Genomic DNA, 21,906 nt, shown 5'->3' with positions numbered 1-21,906 from the left:
GCCCCAGAATATGAAATGACACTACCAAAAACTATATGGGGTTGTTTTTTTATGAACTAGAAGTGTATGCTGAGGGAATATTAAATGTGGATATTAAAAGAATATTTTCAATTCTTTTTATTTCTAGAAAGAGGGAAAGAGGCGCTGACACAAACTTTACTGGTCCTCAGAAGGACAACCGATGATTGGCATTGGAAGAGCTGCTTGCCTGCTCTATACAGAACACAAGATTCTAAGCAGTTACAAACCACATCAGACAAGTTATAATGATCCTTTGCCTTGCTGCAGAGATGGAATCGATGCACCAGAGATGCTTACCTCTTCTGCTGTCGATCCATGTGGACTATAGTAGTAGCCACCGTCATTCTCCATCACGACTTCTCCATACTCATCGTACATCCCTGAAGGAGACAGCAAGCGGCGGCGGCTCCCATACTGAGGCAGTTCATACCTGGCAAAAACACCACTGTCTCTTAATAACGTGCACCACAAATGGACACACTCATCCCCCGTAGGACAAGAATTTCTTTGCTCTCATTTCTCTCCACCTTTGAGAGGACATTTTTGTGTTTAACCTAGTGATAACAGAATCCCAAACCTCTTCCTATCGGAATTGGCTGTAAGCCCGTTAAAAATGGAGGCTGATCCAAATTGCCAGGTCTCTGGGATAAGTCAAAAATCCCCTCTGTGCAATAAACTTCTTTCCAGGTTTACATGATTTTTTTGGGGGGGATTGTTTTTTTTTTTAAATCGGGGGATGAAAAAGCAGGTTCCCTGGCATCAGTCCTGAAGAATCCCCACAAGCTTGTAAGAACAGCACTACTTCCTGGGGAAGTGCTTGCCCTCAGGTGGGCATTATCAGAACAGGTTCCTCTCCCTAAATGTAAAAGGCCAGGTGCTGACTGGAAACTGTGAGCAAGAGGTATCAGTCAGGCTGGCAAGCCACAGAAGGGGAGGAGATAATGGAAATTAATTTCCATGGCAGCAGATATATGCAAATAAAAAAGTGAATATAAAACCAGTGTGACAGATGGGGTACATGCTCTGCAGCCTAATAATTAGATTCCTAAAGAAGAGGGGAGTTCACAACATCCCCTTAACTATTACAAAAAGATTTTTGTTGTCAGAACAAGACAGAAAGATGAAAGCAATCCTGAGGTGAAGGAAGGGCTCCAGATTAGATGCTGTGATAATAAACATGACCAACCTGAAAAAGGGGCATTTTCAGAAATCTATAGGAAAAGTGAAAATATACCCATGCTCATAACTGTAGTAATCTTGCCCATAGTATTCCTGCCCTGGATCAATTCCAGACTCCATACTTAACTCCTGTCAAAAGAGAAACACTGATTGAATGCAAATGTTATAAATGGTAATGACTGGTGAAAAAGCTACAAAGAACAATGTCTTCAAGTGCAAACAAGCAAAATAAAGACTGATAATAATCTGAGGAACACTGACAACTGTCAAGAACCACAATGAGAAGCCACCAGGAGCTTTCCATGACCCCTTACCTGGTGCATTCCCTGGGAGCAACTGTTCTAGGTCAGCTAAATGCAGATGCTGTTCTGGTGTGGGATACTGTCTCACTTGTCCTGTACAAACCCCACACAGCAAACTCGACTCACAGCAAGTTTGCTGTCACTTCTTGTGTTCCTCTCAAAGGAAAAAGCTGCCTTGAAAGATTAGGCCTGTCGTACTTACACTGTTTGTCAGGTCTCTATAATGCTGTTTACTCAGCCACCTACAATCATGAGCAGCCTTGGACTAAGCTATAAGTGTTTGTCTACATCCTATAAAAGTGCCAGGGTGTCCTGGCACTCCTCGCACTCACTGGTATTAGGCTGCTCTGTGGAACATCTCTGAACTCCACTATTGACACAGAGCACCAGGGCTTGTGTTTTGCCCGGGACTGCATGCCATTTCAATCTCACACTTTCCAGAAGGCTTTTCTTACTGTCCAATGAAGGTAAAGTTGTGTTGGAGCATCTCACTATAATTATAACTGTAAGAATGATCACCATTCTGTACCACAGAAATACCATCAACACCAACGTCTCAGAAAAGCTACATTTGCTCTGTTGCTTATTCAAGAAATTATATTGGATCTAGAAGATTTGAAATAGGAAGTATTTGGTTTTTAATCCAGAGCAGCCTTTGCATTTCACAGCAGCGTGCTAATGTTTCCACTACCTTGGCAGGCCAATTGTCTGTTCATCGCTAGGCACAATAATCAATTATCATTTGACTGACATCTGAAAAATCAGACTGTGAATGGACAGCAAGGAAATTTTTCTGTCTGTGAATCTGGACAGGAAATGAGGCACGCCTTCAGTCTTTGTACTGATATCTGTGGGAGCAACTGAAAGATGCTCGTGAGGAAAATACCAAGGTGTAACAAACTTAAGAATCTTATTTTAAACAATGTAACGATGTCAACCCTTTCCTTTTCATCTAAAAGAGGGAGAAAAAAATTATCCAAGACAAGGTTTTCTTAGAAAATTATGTGAAAACCATTAAAAAAAGAGGTAAAATATTTTAAAAAAGAAAAACAGTGGTACCTCCGGTCTGAGAAGAGAAGGTCTCAGCAACTGCTGTTGCTACAAAACAAAATTACAAAGCATTATTTAGGCAGCATTTAGCATATTAAGAAATCCTAAAATCACAGTTCCTTCAGCGCATTTTGCATGGCAGTCACCGGGTGACTCCCACACCATGGCGAAGCACCTAACATAGTAAAATCACCTCACAGTCCAATATTAAATTCCTGGTTTGCGTGGTGACTCTCTGAATTATTTAACTCAAGAACTTCTGTTAGAGGACCAGAGAACTGTTGTGTGGTCTGTGTTGGAGACAGCAGGGAGACAGTGGTAGACAAAAAATTACCCACGACAGCTAGAAAGCAAATAAACGGGAATCTGCAATTCAGCTATCAGGAACTTGAAGGGATCTGATTTCTTACCCCAGCTGCTGCTGCAATACCATTGCTTTAATTCTCTATCTCCTTTTATAGACTCCTGTGGCATTTAATTCTATACCCCACAATCACAAGTGCAGTTTTGTTCATAAGACATCGAAGGATTACTTCACTTGTTTTCTCTACAGCTTGCATGTGATTCCTTTCTGTCTGTGCATGCAGTGAGAAAAGCATGCTGACGTGAGGGAAAAGACCCCAGGAGGCTGCATGGAGAGATCAACAGGATGGTCTGGCTCCTCTTGGGTGTTTTGCAGCTAAATGTGGGTAATTTTTGATAATCATGTTGTTAATTACTCTGCAGCTCCAGTTGTCTGCAAGTGATGCACATCACTTGTCGTTTTGTAGATAGTATCAGATTTATCTGGACAATGAGTACAGTTGTCCTCCCAAAATGTGGTGGCACTATTTCAGCCAAGTTTCTTGGCCAAAACCAAACCCTGAGAGATGGGGAAGTTTTGTATCTGAATTGAGAGATACAATTCAGCTCTGCACAGGGAGAAAATATCACAGCAGAAGAACAGTGAGCTTGCAATTCGTAAGGCACCACTGAGTTTACTGAGCAGTAGGCTCCAGGCACACGCCTTAAGTTTAGAAAAGATGATCCTGCCTTCAGCAGTAAATATCAGCCCTCATGACAGAAATGTATTTTGGAGAATTTTCTAATTATTAACTGAGTTCATTCAGATTTCTGAAGGAAACTCGCTGTTATTCATTACTGGAGAGGAAGATGCTGCAAGAACCACAGACTTCATCAAGTTGTAGAGGTCTTTGTGGCCCAGTACCAGGCCTGTATGCAGGCAGTGGCCAATGGTTAGCCATGCTATAAGAAAACACAGCACACGTGGAGGGAATTCCCTGGGAAACTGGTTTTGGTAGTCTGTGGAGCGGCTGTCACCTAGCTGGGTGGTTTCTAGCTCCCCAAGGGATGTCTTGTGGTCTTTTTGAACCATTTTGCAATTATGGCCTCTAAAACACCTGGTAGCAATGAGACTCACAACACAGGCTGCACAGGAAAAGAACGCTGGTGTCATTGATAGTTCAAACACAACTGGGGAGCAGCCTTACCTCTTGCTGTGCGTATCCTCGCCTAGAAGTCAGAAAAAGAAAAAGAAAAATTAGTACACTTCTGGGAGACTATGTAAAGGTGCACATTGCCATTCTTTCTGGAGAGAGGTGAAAAGATAATGCAATTAGAAATACTACTAGCAAGAAAAGAAATACATATGTACAATACAAAATATGTTTTTCTTTGGATTTGCTCTGGAACAGGAATCATTATCTGAGGAAGGCTAGAGAATCTTCGGGATCTTTTCTTGCTTTAGATTGCAAATGAATGAGAAGAAATCCCCAATCTCCAAAAGCCAGAGAGCCAGTGCACCCAGCAGAACTCAGCCAAGGGAAGGGGGCAGCTGCATTCAGCTTCCCTTGCCTTCCCATAGGAGAGGTCTGGCCCAGTCACCTTCTCTGGGGCCTCAGGGGTCATCTACAATAGACTGTTGCTTTGCCCGTCTGGTTAAGCAGCAAAACAGTTTATCCTCTACTTCTGGACTTCCTCAAAATTGGCCTGGAGCTCCTATTACTAATTTATTGTAACAACATTATTACTAAAATTACACATTTCCTAATGTTTCCTCTGCAGGGAGCTGAGGGAAGGAGAAGTTAAATTATTTTTTGCTATCTATGATTATTTTGCCACAGGCTTTGTGCTTTTCATCTTATTGGAAATTTTTTGTTTTAATTCATTTTCCTAGAGACATTCATGTGCATGACAAATGCACTTATGTCTATCAAGTTCTCTATTTGCACATTTTGTGACAGAAAGTTTAAATGGCATAGATAAAACCAGGAAAATGCAATTCAGGTCCTGACATTACTATTAAGGATAAGCCTGGAGTTTTAATTATTTTTTAAAAGAAGGAAACAGTAAATGTTCAAAATTATGTTGAGCTTAACCAAACACACAGAGAGCAGCCTAGGGAAATTCATTAATTACACTTGAATAAATAGTAAAGAATGGAGTAGAAGTCCTTTTAATTCTTTAATATTGCCATTTCTACAGTTTCCTGTTAAAAATCAGCACATGGAATTGATTATCAGCATTAACGCTGTTACCCATATAATAGAAAACTAATGAACAACTGAAATGACGATTTATCATCAAAAGCCGATGTGTGACTTCTCAAAGCCCACTTGAGAAACATTGTATTTAGTTTCCATATCGCCAAGAACAATCTTCAGATAAAGGTCTCGTGTTGCACAGAGGATACATAAGCCTATTAATCTTAATTGCTCTTAAGTAGTTGCTGTATTGCAGATTAAAAGTGTAACGTAAGTAATTCTCATTCAATTTGGAATTCAAATTTTAAAATAGCACCATGCTGTGTTTTGAGAGATGCTTATATTTCTCTTATAGTTTTGTGTGGCCACGATAACTGGAAAAAAAGCCCCCACAAGACAAAAACTACCTAGTCACTCAATACAGCACAAGGATCAATTCTGACAAAAAAGGCAAAGGTCAAAACAACATTGTTTGTCTCCAGGAAGGAATGAAAGCTCTCCCACTGGGGGAGGAATTGCTTCTGGATAAACACTATCAGCCAGACTTCACTGCAGTCAGTCAGAGAGAAACCTTTGGTGCAGTACAGGAAGGAAGGCCGTTAGTGCCTGCAATGATGTAGGATAATACACCAGCTAGTTCACACTGCTGGTACTTAACAGGAAGGATAAATCAGGAATGAATTTACACGTGCACAACTTGTTGACCTTTCACAGGTCTGTATTGTTCACACAGGCTAAAGGAACTGTAGCTTGTCTGAGCAACAAGTTTCCCAATTACTGGCATACCCTAGCAGGCATTTGCTATTCCATACTTTCCATCTGTTTTCGTATTAAAAGCAAAAGCATCATAAAGCCCAACAACTCAGATGAGGCAACTGCTTATCAGTTTGCCCCCACCCTTAAATGAAGGTTTCCTGCAGTTCATAGCTGGAACTGAGGAGAAAGAACCTGGGAGGGAGATGAGTAATGGCACACTACTGCTCCATTTCAGCTTCACAAATGGCTCTGCAGAGAAGTGCTCTCCACTGATGCGATCTCCGCGCCTGCTCAGAACTCAACCCAGCCAAGCTGATGATGAAAGAATGAAAGCAATGCCCAGGGTCACGTCTCGCCCTAATTAGCTAAATGAGACAACCTGACAAGGGGTCAATGAGCTTATACACAGTCAACTTCTAAACAACTAATGTTTTGGCTGTAATACTTTGTAGTGCTGCAGAACCACAGTAGTATCCAAGACATCTTAATGGGACAGAACTTCCCTGAGTTGGCTTAAAAATACACCCTATGGTATAGTTTCTTTCCCAGTCTAATAGAATTTTTTTTTTCATTTTAAACAAAGGCTGTTCAAAAAACCAGCAGGAAAACAAAGGTTGCATTGATTCCAGACAAAATGAAAGTAGGGTTTGTAAACTTTCCAACTTAGTAAAGGCTTCCTGAATGAGAAAGTAGGTGGTCCTCATTAACGAAGAGCTGATTACTGTGACCTCTCTCCTCCAGACTCCTTGCTACACATGGCAAAATTAGGTCATATGTGTCCAGTATTTCACCAACAATGTAATGAACTTCACAGAAACATCTGTCATGGGTCTACAAGCACTAACATGGGATTTAGGTGAAGTCTCTGGAAGAGAGTGTCTCTGGGAGACACTTTCCACTATCCCCATGCCTGGACTGTGGCAGACACGTGGAAGTAAGGACAAACATAAGTCATCGTCTGACTCTGTCTCTTAGAAGTTTCTCTACCTAATAGCTGCTGAACTCTGACAGACTCCTGCTGGTGATGCAGTAGTGCCACTCTTGGAGAATCCGGCATCTTCAGCAGGTATTCTACACACGTCTCATAAATTATACAGATTCTATTACAGCAAAAATGCTATAAGCAATAATCGTTCCTCTCGCATATTTAGCTACTGTACGTGTCTTGGAACCAGAGTCTAGGCCAACAAGAGTTTTAAGCAAAGGAAAAATTCTAATGTTTCAGCGAAACTTGTGTGATAAAGTTCAAGGATTTTGGCTCTGGGACAAAGAAAGAGAAACTACCTTCAGCAGTTTCCAACTGGAGCAGCCACACACGTCCTAACTGCTGATTAAAAAACAAACAAAAAAATCCAACAAACAAACAGAGAAAAGAGAAAAAGCCAAGCACCATGGAAATGCTGAGTATCTTTAGACAGTCTGACACATAATTAGCTTTTTGCTCAGAATTACATTTGATACTAAACAGTGTTTTTCATTTTTCTTCATTACGTATTTGCCTTTCCCAGTAATTTTTTTCAATATCACTTAAAAACATAATTATTTAAAATTTTGCCAAAAGACCAAAAGGAAGCCTGCAAGTTGAACCAAGCAAACATTTATTTACATGCCCTAACTGCTTTTACTTACCATGTTTTTTTTCAAAGGACAGGCTACTTTACTAAAATTGACCTTTTTAACGTAAAGGTCCAATTTAGATGAATGTGAGCAAAAAAGCCAGTAAGTAAATCCATATTACATGGATTTTTACAAGTACTTGAAAAATCTTCACTTTGTGACAACTAATCAGAGTGACTTTATTAGTTTAAGATAATCAAGATGTTTCAGGTGTAAAGCTCATGGCAAACTAGAATGGAAGTTGAAGAGAGATGCCAACAACATGCACGTGCAAAATAAAAAAAAAACCCAAACACTTGTACATTAAATGAATATACAAAATAGAAACATTTAACATGCAATTAACAACATTAAAAAATGCAATGGAAGGCAGAACATAGGTAACAGGAGGGAAGACAGCCAGGTTTACTGATAAATCAAGACAAACCCCCGCGCTTCTGACTTGAGATGCAAATGTGAGCTGAAAGAGAGCATGCCAGCACAGCAGAGCGCAGCATCGTCTCCCACGGAACAAGGTGATGCATTACCGCAATACCTCTGGCTCACTATTGCTGAACCTGCATACTACCAGCACTCGCTTTCTTTGACATCCAATATCTGACAGTAAGATTCCTTCCAGGTGGTACATTTTATGGGCAAAGCAAGAGATTCCAATTACAGCTGCAGAAAAATTGCTCTGCTTACGGAATTGCCTACACCGAAGGCTGCTTCACGCAAAGCAGTACCAAGCCCTCTGCCGTCTGTGACCGATCGCTGGGTACAAGTAGACCATTTTCCCCAAGAATTTGCAGCAGACTAAGAACCAGCATCTTAGAACAATAAGATGGAGCTCTGAGAAAACGACTTGTGGAATTAGCATATATTACAAATTTCTGAGTGAACGGGAAAGACAGCATCTCTCAATTTGGGGTCAGGACTGAATGAGTAGTGATATACAGCAGAGAAAGGGAGAAGTCTGAATTTCTAAAGAGTCTGAGGCAGATACCATGTGCTGCATTAGAGTCACCTCACTCATAATGTTACATGCAGAAAACATTCAACCATAAATATTACAGTGCTGTAGACTGAGATGGAAAGCGTTTCTCAAGCTCCTCCACAACACAGCTCAAGTTGCCATTCTGCTGGTTGTGCTCAGCCACAGCTTCTGGAGTTGGCGGCTCCGGGTTTGCAACCGGTTTGAGCTTAGAGACATGCTTGGGCAGAACGTGGTTTTTGTCTATTTGGCTGTACATGTTGGCCACAGACTTTTCGATCGCCGCTAGATTCTGAATGTTTTTAAGAATACCTTTCAGCTCCCTACGGGGAAGAGGCTCTGGCACTGTGGCCGGTGGTGGTACAGCTGGCTGTTTGGCAGGGGATTTTAAATGCTTGGCAGAGGAGAGGTGCTGGGTGTTAAGAGGAGATGAAGAAGAAGGAGAAGAAGAAAGAGAAATTGTGGGCAGTGGTGGAGGATGGGGTGGCAATTGAGGAGGGGATGGAGGTGGTGGTGGTGGCAGCAGTGGAGGTGGGGGTGGGGGAATTTTAGGCGGATCTGGAATGCTTTCTAGAACTTCTTTGGTCTCAGGAGTTAGAAGACTTTGGCAAACTGGTTTCTTTATCCTAAAAGACGGAGGAGTTGGTTTGTGAGTTGGCGGAGGAGAAGGTTCTTCAGGATAGTCGTGGTGAGTGATTATTACAGAGGGGACCGCGGAGGCTTCCGGTTCAGCTACTTCAGCACAAGGTGTCGGAGAGGACAGAGGAGAAGAGTGAAGGCAAGGAGAAGCAGCCACACTTTTAGGAGACTGCTCTAGTACATTCTCTCCTTCTTGGAAACAGATGCTGTGTGTTGGTGATCGAATGGATTTCACATCAGGAGATTTCACTTGCTTCATTTCCTGCAAAGCCTGTTGCTCAAACTGTCTTGCCTTCTCTTTCACAGTTAACTTGGGGCCACTTATTTTTTGAAACAGTGGACTGCTTATATCAACACTGCTATGTTGATTTTCAGTTCCTTCATTCTCTGCTTTGAGGCTCTCCTGTTGCCACTGAATGGGGTCCAAGATTACTGGTCTGCTTGAAGAACCGGGTGCGTGTCTCTTGGTGATGTGAGTTGGTACTGTCCATGCACGGTGACTGCCTCCCAAGGAGGCTAGTCCTGAAGGAGAAAGAGTATCTAGAGTATCATTTCTTTTCCGTAGAAACCCAGCAGCAGCAGGACTTTGAGTGACACCTTCCACATACAATGGATTTTGAGTAGTTAATGGGTTCTCATCAGATAGAAAAGTAATGTTACTTGAAGATTTGGGGAGATTATTGTTCAGTGATCCATTGATATTAGATTGCTTGTGAGCCTCAATAGCACGGGAAGCAAAGCTGCTTATAACTCTCTGACGGTCTCCTTCTTCTAAGACTGACTTTTTTCCCCTGCTTTGTTGGAAATGGTAGAGAAGAAAAAGACTTGAAAGAAAAGAAGATAATCACATGTGAGGAAACATGCATGGACATAGATATTTATGAGAGAGAAAAAAAGAATTAATGGTATGAATCAGAGCCATTACATCTAGCAAACTACTACTATCCAACAGAAAGACCACATTTACTAGACTACTGGGCAAGACATTTACTTGTGTCTCTTCTTTAGGGGAGAAGGACTTGAGGAGGAAGGAAAATCAAAACAAGTTTCAGCTACTCAGCAAGGTCAAAAATAACCTCTGAAAAAGACCCTTTGATTTCCAAAGGATCAGCCAATACTGTAACCTGTCTCCTCAGTGACACAAAACATGAACACTACATAGTTACAAGACAGTTTCTCTAGGAGGGAACATGAAATCATGGCATGCATACTGTACTATGCATAACTGTGTCTCCATCATTCCAGTGGCGGTGGCACTGAGCCGTGCTGCACACAGACAACACAGACTACTCATAGGCATCTTTAACTTAAACCTATCCTCCAGGAATTCTACTCTATAGAACACAGGTGCTGTTAAGTGCTTGCATTTATGATACACAGACTGTCTTGAAAGCATTGTGCATGAATGCCACCTCTGTCTCACGTTAATTCAAATGAAAAGCCCCTGGAGTTGGATTACAAGGATTTTCTACCCCAAAACTAGGATGCCTCACCGCTTCCTGGAATCCATCCAGCACCTCTGACTGCCTCATCAACCTGCCTTCCTCAAAGATTTTTATACCACAGATTTCTGATCAGATTTTAAGACAAGCAGTATTTTAAAATCAAGATCCCCAAACTGCCAGTTAGAACAGTGTGCCCTTAGAGGCCTCTTTTAAATAATGCTTGCCTGAGCCTGAAAACTAACTCATTTCCCTTCAACCAGTGACAAGTTTAAGAAACTGGACACCGTCAGATCAATCTTAAAACTAAAAGTCTTGTGCATTCAAAGAGAAAATTACCCTCATCAGCAATGAGGCAAATTGAAATGCATTTCCATCGCTACCATATATGAATTTGTTGTAACTGAACAGATGTGCTGTTTAGAATGGCAATGCAAAAAAAAAACCCCAAACACCCAACCCAACCCTCCACCAAAAAACAGTCTTTAAATGGATACCTATTCTATAAAGCTCTCTGAAATATTAAATGCACCTCTAAGGCTGTGGTGAGGATATGATGGCGGAGTGGGAGACTGTGGTAGAACTGCTGTATAAAGATTGCCCTCCCATTTTGTACAATTCACTTCTGGCTTCACTGCCTCTGCTTAATGCTGCTACTCCATGTTGTGAATGCCAAACTTAAAAACCTTCCCATTTTCTGCAGTTAAGCAACTGCAGCTAAAGTACAGCACAAGCACTGATGAGTTCTACACACACAAAAATGAAAAGTTCCATATAAAACTATTTTTAGTGACTCAGAGCTGTCCTGTATTGTCACAAAACCTTCTAAGTTAAAAATTCTGTTATCACCCAAAATTTCAGTTGTATTCTTTAGAATTTAGGGGAAAAAAAAAAGGGTTTGGCTTCATTAACAAAAGGAACAGGGGGAAAGTGACATTTCATGTGACTGCTGGCCGATGAAGTTTAGACCTCTTGATTGAATTGTTCCTCCTTTTTCATGCTGTTTTTTCTTATCTTGGAAAACGCTACCAAATGTCAATGAATGGAAAGTTAACCTTTGGTGGTTAAATACTCCCTAGCAAAACTGGAAGAGAACTTTGAATAACTAGATACTGGATAGGAGTTAATTAAGTGATACTACATATCCTCTAAGTTATTCAAGATGTAAAAGTCTCCTTAAGGCCTGTATTTAGTAATGAAATTAAATTGCTTCTTAACTTCTGTTTCTTTTTTTGACTGGGAGATCATCCACAGAGAGAAACTAAACTACAGCTTCCCAAGAGGACCAGAATCACTACGCACAGTACAGGGATGGCTCTCCCAGTCCTGAGTAACGCCCAGCAAAGCTACAAAGGGTTATGCCAGCGAATGAACTGCAGCTCTCCAGAAAACGGGATGCCTGAAGGTATGCCTTTGGGCAGAGCATAACTGTCTAAAATCTTACTGATTTCGCACTAACACCAAAACAATTCTTTATTTTAAAGCAGCATACCTTGAGGTTGGTCAAGCACCCTCATCTGTTTAAGGGTAAGAGAAAGAAGCGATGCTGAACTTGAAGGAAACCCTCCAGTAGAAAGCTCATGCAAGATGACATCTATCACCTTTATGCTACTGGAACAGATTATTTCAAAAGCTTCTTAGTTCCTTCCCTGCTTTACATGATGCCTCTCAAGGCTGAGGTTTTCTGGCAATCTTTTCCTGTTTGTGTACAGGGATTTTTATCAATGAGAAAGATCAGCTCACCAGTTTGCAGCACGTTTTTGTAAACTCAAAGAAAAGTACCTGCCTTGAAAGGAATTGCAAAGAGCAGGTAAGAAAGATTTGGGTTGCATCCAGTTGTGAGATCTGAGGTCTGTATACTGAAAGCAACACCTCAGTGTGGGTTTTGTTTGGGGTTTTCCGGTAGCAGGACTATCTGGCTTTTGAAATAATACCATTCAAGTTCAGTCATCACACTTCATCTCTACTTCCATGAAAAGGATAAAGAAGGATAGAAGTAGTGAAACTTCACAGTAAATGTCTTTCCTGTACTTGATCAATGGACAAGGTTTCATGGCGGTTAAGGAAAGTAAAATTAACTAGCGTTTCTACTAGCTACAAATATTAAGACAATGAAATGAGCTTACTTACTGATGCCTATGTATCCAAAGACAGAGAAAAATGAAAATTATGAGACAAGGCAGATTTAAAACTAAAGAGCTTAGTTCCATTTCATTTGCTATTATCACCAAATTAAGGAAACAAGAGAAGGCAGCACTGCAAATGAAAAATGACTGTCGTAGGACAACTAAAGGCAGGAGTTATTGTACTAAAATTGGTGGAAAAAATGTTAATAAAAGGTATTTCCCAAATAGTAACTTCCTAAGTCATACCAGTCTGTTGGAATAAAATATTTGACAAAAAAACCCCAATAATTTTAATTTTTTTTTTACTGAAGCATGTGATTTTATTTAAAATCCTGGGGATTTTAATTTATCTGGTATGGATTTTTATTAGCTTATGTATAATGAATTCCCAAGCATAATGGTGCATCTTAGCTGTATGCAAAGACATCTGAAAGAAAACATTCTAAAACTGAGCAATTTTTTTTTGGTGCAATGAATACTGTTTTTCATCAAAATAAGCTGAAATCTAAGCTTTGAAGACAATATCACCAATCTGGAAATTCACACCTAAATGTTGCAGTACTTAAACACACACACACACACACATAAAATCCTTGCAGGTAAAAACCCAGCGCACCAAGGCTCGTTCTGGGGTTAGCATAAGCACAAAAGGCAGAGCCAGGCATTGGGATACCAAATTCCTACAGAGGATCAGCTCTAAATCCCTGAGAGTAAAATTAGTAGGCGTGAATCATTAATTCTTGCAGAGATGTAGTTAAATGCAAACAAAGCAGGAATGATACCAGGCAGGGCACCTCACTTTGTAACTACAGATGTCCTCTCATGTGGTTCACAAGCAGAAGTGCTTGCCCTCAAAAACTTGACTCCATGCTACTGCCAAACATACAATTTTCCTCCCTTCCTGCCCAAGTCATATAGCTTCACAAAGGCTAAGGTCATGGGACGAAATTCAGCAGTTCAGAGAAGCTAGTCTTGCCTCAAGTATTTATGTAAACAATGTTCAAGCTCTGGAATTATTTCAAGGGCCGAGGTTGTGCTCAGATGGTGGAGAGGTAAAGCAACAGCGACAGGCTCTGTCATGCCCTACTCAACATCAAATAAACTCCATCGCGGCATCTGGAAAATTTCAACTTTCTGAGCAAAGCAAATAACAGTTGAAGGCTGAGCAGAAGTTGAACAATTGGCAACACCAGGATCAGCTCACTCTCTACCTGCCTCCAAAAAGATTATCGGCACTCTGCTCTTCAGTGTGACTTGTTTTTAAAATATAAACGCAGATGAGCAAGTGTGACAAGCTCATCAACAATCCTGCCCCCCCCCACCCCCCAAGATGATAAAATATTAATTGGCTATCCTCCATTGCAATATTTTCACACTGAGAGTTAAATTGCTGTTGGAAGTCCATAAGCTTCAGATTCACAGGAGTGTGACAAGGTAGGCATCTGTGCAATATTATTATTTTACAAACAGATAATAGGCAAAAGATATATTCATTGAGTTTCTGGTGGCTGCTCTATTTTGATACTTCCTTTAATTTCAGTATTAGAACAGTTTCATATTTAGAGCACATTTCCCCCCTCCCCCTCCTCACCCCCACCTTTACCCACTAGAATATTTCTTACTATGGGGACTTAGGGGCAGCAAAAGCCCTAAGGGAGCCCTGTCCTGGCTTGCCCAGAGGGCAACGGCCTGTGGTAGGCTTTTGTTCTAGAAAAAGCCATCTGGTTATAGCCTGCTTTCTGCCAACATAAGACCTGTTAAAGATTCCCCTGTGCACTAAAAGAAATCCCAATTCAATTGTTTAACTGTTTTTTCTCTCCTTAAGGAGTCACCCTATTTATCTTCTGGATGTCTAAGAACCCCAAGTAGCTGGGGAAGGACCCCTTCATGAAGAAAAGCCTTGCTAACAGGGACTGCATGAAGCGATATGCCTGGGAAGTGAATCATGGCTTCGCTTGCAAACAATTTTATTGATGTATGGCAAGGAATACTTACATGGTGCTGTCGCCGAGCTCTTCATAGAGGTTATTGGCAGCAGTGCTTGCTGGTTTGCCTGCTGGTAAAGCCATCTGGATTCTCGCAGTCTTGGCACATTCAGCCTGTCGCCTTTGGTAAGCCATGTAGGGAAGGAGAAGTACTCATTAGAAACACCCTATACCCCAACATAAGCCAAGACAGAAAGTTCTCTGTGGTTGTCCCTGCAGTTTTCAAGCCATCCCTGCATTTTTGTCCTCTTCAAAGGAAAGCACTAACGCCAACCTCTTTCCCCAGCTTTTTTTTTCAGCTCTCTGGTATCTGTTCTGCCTGTGTGGAATGCCAGAGCTCCTCAGAGGACAGAAGCCTCGTGCCCAGCAGCCGCCTGCTGACAGGGCAGGTGTTTCCCAGGGAGGAAGCTGTGCGCTAGCTTCAACACTGCTCTCCTTAGGTTGTTTAGCTGGTCTGGCTGCCCCAGACAGTGAGCTCTTGGGTCAAGTGCTTCATTCAAGTGTCAAGACATTGTAATTTTAAACACAAACAAAATCTCTGGCAAAGTTTCAGTTTCACTCATGACTTCTTTCTCATTAGAGCTGGCTGGGAAATCTCTGCCTCAGTGAAGAGTTTTCCTAAAGCCCACACTGGATTTAACGGGTAAATATACAACAAAAGAAATCCCCCCCCCCTTTTTTTTAAATCTAGAAGAAACAGCCTGTGTGTCAGTCCCTCACGCGTGTAACTGGGTCACCAAGGTGGCAAGGTTGAACCACCTTGTTTTGGTGCTGCAGGTGGTCAATATCTGATCCCAGGGAAGTCTGACACTTGCAAGAGAAACAGCACCCACGTGGAAAGATTTATGGGTTTCTCTGCAGGAAACAGGTGATGTCCTGAACCACAGTATCTGTGAAGCATGCTAGCATGCAATAATCAACTACACTGAGCAGCCACAGAAGTGTTAACTTTTAACCTTGTGTCAGGAGCAAGCCCGAGGATAGGAAGCAACTTTTACTGAATACCTAAAATCCCTTCTTAAAAAATAAAGACTGGGAGGCTGTCAGTATTCACACACAAGCTGTTAAAAACAAATAAATACTTACTCTTTGAATCTGTTTTGTTATGCAAAAAAAAAAAAAAGAAGATAAAGAGATAAAAAGGAAGGTTAAATGAATTCTCTTTGCAACAGTTGTCCTAAACAGGGAACCAAATAGGAGTAATGAACTAGATGCTACTTAATTATTCCATGCATAGAATTACACAATTAATGACATGTTTAAAGAATCACAATTTCCAGAGCTGAACAGTATTTAGCTGCTATTTGTGACACTCTTGAAGCAATGTTGTAGTCAGCATAAGCCTGAATTACAGCTGAAAATCCCTTGCAGCTTGCAGAAAACAGAACTCCCCGCTCCCTGCCCTCCCCACAGAGCGTGAAATAATGTGAATGAATATACCTCAGGGTAGTTCTTTAACAGCTGGAATACCAGGGATGCATTTTTATAACTGGCCTCTCACTCTAACATGTTTCTGGAATGCTATGGAAACCATCTTTAGTAGTGAAGGAGGATTGTCTGTGGTTGCTACTTACAAGATAACTGGTCTTTTGCGATTTGTAAAGAATAATTATTTTTAGTTACCTGGTGGGGTTGTACTGGATAGTGTATTTCAAAGACACTATTTAATAGAAAATAATAATAGTTTCTGGTTTGTTTACAGGTTATAAATGAAGGCACTGAGGTGTATTTTGGCAGCGGCAATTTTAGAAATAGAATGAGTTGTCTTTCCACTAACTGACCGTTTTGCACTAGTAAGCTAAGTGCTGATCTGGAAAGAACAAAAAAATGGACCTAAGGCAGGTGAAAAAGTTCTGACAGTAAGAAAATCTTAACATTCTTGTTATGCGTGTTGTAGGACAGTTACCTTTATCCTGCTATAATCTCCACGCTCAGTGGCAGACTAGGACACCTACTTGGCCAGAGTGTTATCAGGAAGAATACTGAATCCCCTTTTGAAAAGGAGAAAAAAGGCTCGGGATAGCTTTTGGAGTTGATACGAACACTACAATTCCTTTCATTTACTTTGGTGCTCTTTGGTGACACGTTTTTCATAAGTATAGATTATTCACACTAGTCTGCGATAAATCCAACTCCAGGCCATACTTCTACACAACAAAAATATGATTTTATTTTACAAAGTTGGGCAGAATTATTCAAGCTCTTAAAAAAAATTGATAACCTTTCGGTAATCCAACGGATGCCAATGAAAAACAGTACTATTAGATTTTTTTTTTTAAGGAACAGGCAATTTCAATTAACAACCACACCTAATTGTAGGTTGAACCAGTCCAGTAGGGTTTCACTGGAAGCCAGTTTCATACAAGATTTTTGGGAGAAGTAAAGCAGTTTTTCCTCCCCAAATGGCGCAAGAGGTGGTCAAGCTCTCTCAAACTCCTTTAAAAGGACCTTTGCCTCTGACCTAAATTGCTTGGAGAAACTGGGATGTAAATGTAATCCAAAGAATATGCAGTAGCCCTCAGGAAAAGGTTATCCTTGTCTGCTTTTCTGGCGTCAAGAAGGAGAATGCTCTCACACAGGCTGCTGGTTTTTCAGATAGGATCTACTTTTCAAATGATGGCTAAGATGGTGCTTTTCTAACTTCTAACTGCAGTGCAGAGAGGAAAACCACATGGTTTAACTCTCACATGGCGTGCTGTACTCTGTTACTTCTGCTGCAGCATCCGGGCAGTAACTGCTTTGCTGTACCACAGGTCCATCAGCTCCACCACAACCTCTCCTCTCACAGACCTGCACAACACCACAGCAGGAGGCTGCAGATACACGGACATTTCATTGCCCTCCACACACTGACGGGAGCAGATGCCAAAGCATTTTGTTTTGCAGAAACAAAACAATACAACCCAAATATTCAGGTAGGCTCTGGAATTCCTTCCCATTGTTGTCCTGTAGAGCAGATGTTTTCCACAATGAGGGCATCTTCCATTCCAGCAAGTTCACAAATTTTAAAATGAAGATAGGAAGATAAAGAGGTGCAGACCCATATACACAGAAGCTGAATATAGGTATTTACTGGGAAAGATGCACAGAATTATTCATATTCTAATTTTGTAATATTTGGAGTGCTCAGAGCACTCACAGGGAATTAGAACTCTTTCATAAGAAGAAATTAAAGAATAAAGGCACAGCCTTTCAGTCCAAATGCATTGATTTTAAATATGAGTAGACCTGAGAAGGCTTAGTTGAGAGGAATTTGTTAGTGATGTTGATCCTTTAATTAGTCTATTAGCCCAGTTACTTAAATCTCTTGAGTCTATGAGAAATGAGTGGAAATACCAGGAAGGTTCTCTCTGGTGTATGGTGCTTTAGGTAGTGCTAAAATGGCACTGAATCAATTCTTTGTGCAACACTGGCAATTAAGAAGCGCAAAGCTAGGTAAAAAAATCTAACTACAAGGTTGCTGCCACCAAAAGGAGGAGGAGTACTTACTGTCTGTAGCTGACCATGACTATCAAAATAGCTGGCATACAGCAAAGGATGATTATGACGGCCAGAGCAAGCAGTGCGCCTTCTGTGTAGCCCACAGCTTGTGCCTGCTTCTTGACGTTGGCTACCACATCTGGGGTGCGGATCTCCAGGATGCGTCCCCCCTGCCCCAGGTACGGCTGAAACTCCTTATTGATATCCAGCAGTTTGCCATCCAGGAACCTGCAGCGTCACAAAAGAAAGCTATTACAGCCCAGCTGATTAACTGTGTTCGAATTACTGCACAGCTGGGTTAATGACTGTTTTCTGATAAAGACGTACCTCTTCTTTGTGTGCTTCTGACTATTAGTAATTCCCTGTAATCCCTATGTCAGTGATAACTCCAAGGTATTTAGCACCAGAACACAGGTTCAGCACTGAAAAGGGGACGTGAGCTGAAGCTGATCCTAAATTCTAGGGGCAGTTCTCCAGGCCATTGAGCAGGGTGGCAAATGGCTGGCTGTGTGCCTTCTCCTTTAGCGGATTGTTGCAGAGGATTAACTAACTCCTGACTCATTCACAGCCCTAATGACAACTCAGGCCTAAAGACCAACTTGGTGTTACTCTAAAAGCAGGTAGTTTGTAAGGGACTCTCCTCATCTCCTTCAAGAAATTCTTTGGCTGGACAACAGCTTGGTCCCTCTGGCCTTCCTTTTCAATATTAAAAATTGATATGGGAAAACTTTGGTTTTATTAATGCTCCCCTTTCCCCCAGCTGCATCAGGGAAAATGATGGAAAATTTTCTACTGGATGATTTTTGGAGAGCAAACAGTATGTTTGTTAAAGAAATTTACATTTGGAGTCTGAAAGAATATTTTGGCCAAGGCTTTAATTTCCAAAGGAAAATTAAATTATGTAGATGAGGACTGACTGTCTCACAAGGGCTGAGTAGTAGGCTCTGACTGTGGAGGTCCATGGGGAGGAAGCACCAGTTAGGACAGATGAGGATTCTGCTGGCTCTTAGCTACAGCAGAACCCGAGGCCCTTAGACATACGCTGGCTCTCCCAGAGAAAGAACAGTGAGTGAAAAATGCTGAGATAAAAAACAAGCAACAAACCAACCACAAAACACCCAATAAACAATTTCTTCTCAAATCAATTTACAGATAAGCCCCTGGAGCACTGCTTGTCCCTCATGTGTTTGCTTTGTTGATTTTTTTTAAGGTGTTTTGAGAACATACTCTGATCTGTGCAACTGGATCTCCTAATGTGCAACCCAGATGCAGTATTGTAATGGTGCAGGTCTTCATTGACAAGGTTGGAAGGTTGGAATAGACCTCTAACATCATCTAGTCCAACTGTCCCCCTACCACCCATGTTACTCACTAAACCATGTCCCTCAGTACCTCATCCAACCTTTCCTTGAACACCTCAAAGGATGGTGACTCCACCACCTCCCTGGGCAACCCGTTCCAAAGTCCAACCACTCTTTCAGAGAAGAAATTTCTCCAGTTTCTAACCTGAACCTCCCCTGGCGCAATTCGCAGCCATTCCCTCTTGCCCTATCGCTAGTTATCTGTGAGAAGAGGCTGACCACCTGCTCACCACAACATCCTTTCAGGTAGTTGTAGAGCAATAAGGTCTCCCCTGAGCCTCTTCCTCTCCAGGCTAAACAGTCCCAGTTCTCAGCCACTCCTCCCAGACTTGTGTTAGGTCTTGTGACACTAACTTCAAAGAAGAGCAGTGACTGCTCACTGATAGCCTCCACTCTCACAAAAAGCTATCAAGGTGCTCTGAAGAATCATTTCTCTTTGTATTAGCTGTGAATATTAGCAGAGCATGCTAATTCCATCATTCCTTCTGCAAAACATTTTCTAGCTGTTGGATCAAAACTTTTTTTTTCACAGATGAAGCCCTGCAATGATGGTTCACGGGACAGAAGTGGCGAATAAATGGAGTTTGTGATCTTTCTTTCTACGCTAGATGTCACTGGTGCATGCAACGTCCTCAGAGCTGGCAAAAGCACTCAGGTATGACAGCATTAAATCTTGGGAAGGTTTTAACAATCCCTCAGTGAAAATGCTGTTAGCATTTTCTCGACAAAGCCTACTTTAACAGGTTCGTAACTCAACCATGCACATTTCCTCCATGATGAAAGATGACACATTGTGCAGAAAATTCAGACAGGGTAAGTATTTTATTTTTATTGGTGGCCATTTTCCACTTAATATATGCAGGAGAAATTTTCTGGATTTGACTGTTTTTTATGCTCCAGTAAATCAAAACCCACTTTCGTATAAAAGATAAAAAAGGAGACTGATCATTTCCATCTGTAAAATTATCCAAGTGGCCTCAAAGTCTTTTGGGAGTTTGTGGCAGAGGGAAGAAATAGCAAAGTACAGTTACTATTCTATTACACTTCAGAGCCATTTTTTGGTGTAACCAGACGGATTCCTAATTAAGGAGGACATCATCTAATCAGTCCCAACAACTCTAGGAAAAGTTCAAACCTTTTGTGGCACCTCTGGGATCCCAGCACTGCCCTGACCCGTGCCCATGTGTCAGCCCCCGCCGACGAGTCATCAGCGATACTTATGAAGGCACTCTGTCCTCAATGTCTGTCCCCCCTATTCCTTAGAAGCCCTTTGCAGATAATTGTGTGGGAGCAGTGACAGCCTTACCAGGAGATCTGTTAAGTCAGGGCCTTCACTGGGCTGTACGAGCAGAAAGACAGCGGTGGTCACCAAAACGACCAGGTCAGAAAAGCCACAGGTACCCTCAAATGCTCAACAATTCTGTGAGTTGTGCTGCAGCTATGACTGGCAGAATTCATGGGCTAAATCCATGCTGTTAACATGCTTCTCTCTTCTCTATACATCATGGAATTTTGAACACTTGGAAAAAAAACTTGGCTACATTCATATTCCTTATTGCTAAGTAAGTTTTTTAAACAGGCGGCTCCATCTCTTTCTGACTTTCAAACCTTTCTCTCATTATACCCAGTTTATTAATGTATTAATTATCCCTCTATTGATCTCTTTCCTGCCAGGATCGGAGCAGATTCCTGGCTGGCAGAAGGGTGGTTGTAACTCATGGCAGTCTCTTCCCAGTGAGGGAACCACCACTGCCACCGTGTCCTGTGACAGAGGCAGGAAGAATATTGAGCCACCCCTCAGATGATCAGAACTCCAGGAAGTGTGGTCATGGAACTTCATTTTGGATTTGGGTAAGCACCTGAGCTGAGCCAACCTTCTTCAGGTTCACCCACTCTCAAGGGAAAACAAGTTAACTTCAGATCTCAAGCTACAAAACTCTCCATTTTCTCCTTACTTTAGTGAGCTGATACCTACTCACCTCTACACTAAGGCCAGGAAAGCATTCCATGGGATTCTGCTGATTTAAATATTTAAAAGTTTTTGAAGACAGAAAAGAGAGGGAAGGGGAACAAAAAAAGCAAAACTGAGTATGCAGGTGCAAGGAGCACATTCATGAGGTGGCTTCTGAGACGATACCCCATCCATTTACAGACCAGGTACATGAATACCTTTCCCTTCACAGTGTAAAACCTGCTTGTTAACCTGCCTTAACTCTGTCCCCTTCTCTGTATGTTGCTGGACACATAAACAGCCCTAAAAAGACATTTCTCTATTTCCAAAGGACACCAAAATGAAGAGGGATGCATTTTCTGATCATGAAGGGAATCTGCATCAGAAAAAGGTTCTTTTTATAGAGTTGAAAGAGCTAACTGCCTCCATGCTCAGATACTAGCTCACTTTCATACACAAGTGATAGCAGATCTGTAGAGAGCTTTCCAAAGTGAGAAGTAAAAGGGTGTCAGAAGTTTCAGCTGGGGAAGTCACATACATC

The 21,906-nt window shown here is 41.6% G+C and overlaps 1 protein-coding gene across 5 annotated transcripts in view; it reads right to left on the bottom strand.

Annotated features, from left to right (window-relative positions):
- The window catches only part of PCDH15 (protocadherin related 15), a gene marked incomplete at both ends in the record, with an annotated part of 350,568 nt that overhangs the window by 5,228 nt on the left and 323,434 nt on the right, over nt 1-21,906 (bottom strand). For 4 of the 5 annotated variants that reach the window (XM_084265723.1, XM_084265721.1, XM_084265724.1 and 1 more), the window contains 6 exons: nt 319-451; nt 1,256-1,329; nt 2,562-2,600; nt 4,043-4,064; nt 14,584-14,694; nt 18,063-18,281. In XM_084265723.1, the coding sequence (XP_084121849.1) occupies nt 319-451; nt 1,256-1,329; nt 2,562-2,600; nt 4,043-4,064; nt 14,584-14,694; nt 18,063-18,281 (598 nt within the window). Of the gene's footprint in view, nt 1-318; nt 452-1,255; nt 1,330-2,561; nt 2,601-4,042; nt 4,065-14,583; nt 14,695-18,058; nt 18,282-21,906 lie in introns of those variants that run through there. The other variant, XM_084265725.1, reaches the window with a different exon arrangement.

The sequence above is a fragment of the Gallinula chloropus genome (assembly GCF_964237585.1).
Source record: "Gallinula chloropus genome assembly, chromosome: 5".
Taxonomy (NCBI): domain Eukaryota; kingdom Metazoa; phylum Chordata; class Aves; order Gruiformes; family Rallidae; genus Gallinula; species Gallinula chloropus.
This window is presented reverse-complemented; position numbering and strand designations above follow the sequence as displayed.